At 30.8% G+C, this 5,315-nt stretch overlaps 1 protein-coding gene across 2 annotated transcripts; it reads right to left on the minus strand.

Annotated features, from left to right (window-relative positions):
* Positions 1-313: 313 nt before the first annotated feature.
* LOC119661924 lies at positions 314-1,215 on the minus strand. Of its 2 annotated transcripts, none has more exons than XM_038071441.1 (3): positions 1,078-1,215; positions 667-1,010; positions 314-599 (listed from the first exon to the last, which is right to left on the minus strand). In XM_038071441.1, exons 1-3 carry the CDS (start codon positions 1,082-1,084, stop codon positions 465-467), a joined length of 486 nt encoding a protein of 161 aa, XP_037927369.1. In that variant the 5' UTR covers positions 1,085-1,215; the 3' UTR covers positions 314-464. The 2 variants fall into 2 exon arrangements, with proteins under 2 accessions (XP_037927369.1, XP_037927368.1); XM_038071440.1 differs by having other exon boundaries at positions 1,075-1,215.
* Positions 1,216-5,315: the final 4,100 nt, after the last annotated feature.

A 5,315-nucleotide genomic window follows, 5' to 3' on the forward strand; every position in this document is an offset into this window, starting at 1 on the left:
CCAGAATTGATATAATTATGTAAAGCAACTGATAGTATTTCTGATCCTTGCTCTTGTATTCTTATCTACATTACTTAATGTTCTATAATTCTCTAAATATCAGGATTTCCCTTTTATACTACTGGTTGATTTTTTTTTTGTATGCATTTCTTTAGTGCCATTACAAGCTCAACCATTAAAGGCCCAACTTTAGATAATTCATAAAGAGTATTACCTTAGTTGTATGTCATGTGAATACTCTTGTGAGATAGTATATAACCATTAATATTATTAAATTATATGTATTATATTATCTCAAAAAAAAAACAAAACATATTTGTTACGATTTTATAACAAATTTGTACCTATAGTATAACTTCTAAGTATTACATTCATATATTTATGATAATAAAAAACAGGTGAACTTTCCGCTTTATTTCAATTAATTTTTATGTTCAAAAATCCTTTCTCAAAAGTGTAAGTTTCTATGTCAAGTATAGTATAATGATGAGGATAATAGAAATTAATGTATGTATCCAGCACAAAGTGGGTTTTGATGAACCAGACTGAAGGACCCTACGTTTTTTAAGACGTGCTTCATTAATATGTTCACGTGACGGCTGAAAATAATATACCAATTTAATTTATTAAAATCATTTTTACCAACACGATTAACAGTTTACTTACACGTACTAAATCCTCATTTTCAACAATCATATGTCCTTGCTCATCATCTTCAACACTTACACCTTCTTGATCTACATGTTCAGCACTTACACCTACTTGCTTATCAGCTTTAACATTTATACGTCCTTGCTCATCATCTTTAACACTTACAACTTCTTGAACTTCATGTTGCACATTTACGCCTAGTTGTTCCTTAGAGCTAATACTTATACGTCCCTGATGACTAGAATCACCATCACCACGCTCAAAAACTGCGCCAGCATTAATTCGCATGGAACTCACACCATTAGAACAACCATCTATGACTTCTCCACCGACCTCAGTCGAAACCTTCGAAGTTTTAGCTAAAATGAGAATACTTTATTTCTGAAAAAGTCTCTGAAGATATTCTCGACTTATTGAACTTACAACGACGCATTCTAAAACAATAAATTTGGTAAAAAATCGATTTACGGATATCATCCGAACACCACTTAAGATTTTAAAATTTCGTCTTCTCACTAGCTACGATATCCAAATGTTTCTTATAAATGATATAATAAAAACTATATACAATGAATTTGATAGAAAAAAAATTTTATTAAAATAAAATTATAATGGAAGATTGCTTTGTTTTTTAAGAAATGGTTGCTTTGTTTCGTAGACGATTTAAAACCAGTATCTTCAAAACTATTCTGTTTTTAGTAACAAAATTTAATGTCCCTGTAGTGCGATGATTTGAAAGGCTATTTAAAGTTCATGATTGAAGGATTATTTGGTTTTAAATATATATTTGTTTCGTTTTTCTAAGTCATCCAAATTTTGAGAGGATATTGCATATAGGTAATATATGGTGTTAATATTTCCTAATATTGGTGAGGATATATGACGACAGATGATTAAAAACTCGATGATGGAAAAGTTCTGTAATCGAATTGAAATTTCTGAATTATGATTTCAATTTCTGAATATTTCACTTCACTATAACTTCTGTGTTCTGTGATTCAAGATGAACTAAAAGAAAAATACAGTCAAATTTCCATAACTCGAACTTCTATAACTCGAACTTCTATAACTCGAAGTAAAAAGAGTGCAACAGAGTTTTAGAGAGCAAATTACATACAATTCTGCTTTTTTAACTCCAATTTCAATAACTCGAATTTCTCCAGAACTCAAATAAAAATATTGTCACGTGCCAATAGGAATATGAGAAAATGTATTCTATAAATCCAACTTTTGTTTTAAGTATGCATCCATTTTGGTGTTAATTTTTACTTTTGTCCCTGGCAAACGGTAGACAAATGGTAAAGCACTCCTTTAAAAAAGCTGGATTTGGTCAATTTTCTATATGGGATGAACAGGACGACATTCCTTTAATTTTCTTGAATAACATTGATGAAGATCGTGAAATGATGTAAAAGTAAAGTAAATAAAATTACTTCCAATGCTACTTTTAACCATTATATTATATTGAGCTTGACAATGAAATTTGTGCAACAAGCTTTCGTACATATGACGATATTATAGAGTATTAAAGCTTAGAATTAGTGGATCCGATTCTAAGCGCAACGGAAGGTGATGATGAGGGTTCGGTTGATGAAATTGTTCATTCAGTCTTCAGCCTTCCAAGAATGAAGTAGAAGATTCAATCAAAATTCTGAATTTTTATTTGCAAACGAATGATACTACAACTGATGATCACTCTAAGAGTATGAATAAAGTGGAAACTCTTTTTAATAAAAATAAGAAAAAAAACTTAGAAACCGAAACCCTAATTTCTGAATATTTTACTTCACTATAAATTCTGTGCTTTCTTTGATTGCAAATAAATGTAATACTAGTTTTTTTTTAAAATAAAAAAATTCTTTAACTCGTAGTCTTCATAAATCGAACTTTTTCTTTGCAAAATGTTATTTCGAGTTATGAAAGTTTGACTGTATATGCCTGTGACTGTATGGAACTGATGCTATATGCCTCTTTATGGAACTGATGCTCATATTAACAGATGTTATGCTGACATATTGCGTTTAATCGAATTTAAAGGATATCATTTAGTGTACTTATAAGAAGACAATGAGTAACTCAATTTTTCTTATCGACATCCGACAGCAGTAGCAGTAGCTGGAGGAAAGTGGTAAACCATAGATAAATTTTTGGAATAATAGACTAAATCAGCGTGGAGTAGAACAGGGTTTGTGTAGGCAGCGTAGTTATAATCGAGTAAATAGCAGCAAAGGTAGGTGGTCAGGTATAAATCGGTCGTCAAAGAACTCATATGCATTCAATTAAAAGAAAAAAAAAAAAAACACTACCACACAAAAATTGCTTGCTGTTGCAATGAAATTTTCACATAATTTTATTTTGACCAACACCTCAAAATTTTTATACAAAATTTTGAATAATTTTCTCCTATGAAAATCTATTGAATAGATTAATTGTTACAAAGCGCTTTACAACGAAATGCATGTGACCTTTTTAACTCGAGTTGATCAAATCTATGATCAACTCTTTGCCTGAGAATCGAACATTTTAACGAAATCATTTGTTATGTTTGATTAATGAAAATACCATATAAAATGTCTTAGAGCGTGAATATTTAGGAATTTTAATTAAAATTTTGTATTCGTAACATGATTGGATGATTATAAGATTTACCTCAGTCAATAATGCGATACTGCTATTTGTTTATACTAATACAGTCAATTAGCTTTAATAAAGTCGAACTGAAATTTCACTGTAATATTAATAAACATATTCTGATTTTTCGCATCCAAGACTTAATTTGGCTAAATCAAATTTTCTGAGAAATTTTTTGCACTACACTTATTTAGCCAAACTGTGCGAGTTGAATGTTGACAACTAAAGTCAGCTGTAAATATATTTTGTGTACTATTGAATTGAATTTTTAAAATTAAATCTAATTAAGAACTGTGAAAGTCACTGAAAGCATTGAGAGTTATGTTATTAGATACAGCATAATTGCTTAATAAAATTTTAATTTTATAAATATTATTTAAAAAGAAAAAACTAACTAAAAATAGTGAGGAAAGATGCAGCTAATAACTGCGAATCTATCGAGAAAGTAGGTTTTTTTATAAGAATATTTGCTGACAACAAATTTTTCACTACGTTTTCAAGCAATTTTAATGAAAATGAAATAGTACTTAAATGGAAAATGTTAAATGACTTATAATTATTTGAAAAGGGGTAGTGAACTGCTACCTAAAAGACCTGTTGTGCCCCTTAGTCGAATTAGAGTGTTTCGCCAAGTTCGGTTATTTCAATGAAAGACAGTATAGAGCCTATCTTTCCTAATTTTGAATCCTTACGCGATCCATGAAATACCCTCCTAGGTGTTTCTTTCGCTTGTGCTTCTATGTCCAAGCACATGGTATACATAATGGCTTATTGTTATTGGAAAAGGGGTAGTAAACTGCTACCTAAATGACGTGTTGTGCCCTTAGTCGGATTAGAGTGTTTCGCCAATTTTCATTATTTCAATGAAACACAGTATAATCTTCAATCCTTACGCGATCCATGAAACACCCTCCTAGGTGTTTCTTTCGCTAGTGCATCAGTGTCCAAGCACATGGTATACATAATGGCTTATTGTTATTGGAAAAGGGTTAGTAAACTGCTACCTAAAAGACCCGTTGTGCCCCTTAGTCGGATTAGAGTGTTTCGCCAAGTTCCATTATTTTAATGAAACACAGTATAGAGCCTATCTTTCCTAATCTTCAATCCTTACGCGATCCATGAATTACCCTCCTAGGTGTTTCTTTCGCTTGTGCATCAGTGTCCAAGCATATGGTATGCAGTTTCTCTGACATAATGACTTAAAAAAAGACAAAATAAAGACTCTCCAAAAAATGTTGATAGTGTGTCATTGCCGCTTATCAAAAGATGTTAGTTACAATGTAGTTAGTATATATAGCTCAATGTAGTTAGTTATTAAAATATGTTATTATCTATTACCTTTAACCATGAAATAGTCTAGGTAGGATAATTGTATTCAAAGTGGAGAGTGGAAATGAATAATGGTTCTTTATTGCGCATTAGACTTAAACATTTTAACCTTATGTCTCACTAATGATTCTAGGCAGCTACGAAGTGCACCAGTTTTTTGCAATTGGTCCTCTAAAAGAGACGAAATCTTTACTTCCCAACTTTTAAGAATGGTTAATGAAATTTATGAAGGAAGCAAGAGAAATGAATAAATTGCTCAGAGAAACAAAATATGAATTTCATTGACTTGAGTATGAGTATGAGTAACACAATGCTAGACGATATACTTAGGAATGTACTTAGTTAAGTGGTAATATTATAAACTAAGTTCATTAATTAAAACGTTCTGGCACTTTAGATGCAAAAACTCTGTTTATATTTGTCTATGATGAAACTTTAAGTTTCTGTCTTACCGATGATTGTGATGGCCAATAGATGCCATCACCATAATAACTACGTTGAAACCCAATTGTACTTTACGAGTATTAAATATAAAACAAAAATTATCAATCATAACATTTTTTAAAAAAGAGCTTTGTCGAGTACAATACAATCAGGCTAGCATTTAACCCAATTCTTCAAATATAAAGGTATCGAGTTCAGCTCAAGAGATTTTCTTTCATACCGACAATTGGTTCGAAATGATTCCCTCGTAATGGTGACTT

The sequence above is a fragment of the Teleopsis dalmanni genome, chromosome X, assembly GCF_002237135.1.
Source record: "Teleopsis dalmanni isolate 2A chromosome X, ASM223713v2, whole genome shotgun sequence".
Lineage (NCBI taxonomy): Eukaryota > Metazoa > Arthropoda > Insecta > Diptera > Diopsidae > Teleopsis > Teleopsis dalmanni.

Bases quoted from the DNA above. Each gene is read 5' to 3' on its own strand.
- LOC119661924 (XM_038071440.1), bottom strand. The intron at 600-666 runs GTAAGTAAACTG...TATTATTTTCAG, and splicing joins AAAATGAGGATTTAGTACGT to CCGTCACGTGAACATATTAA.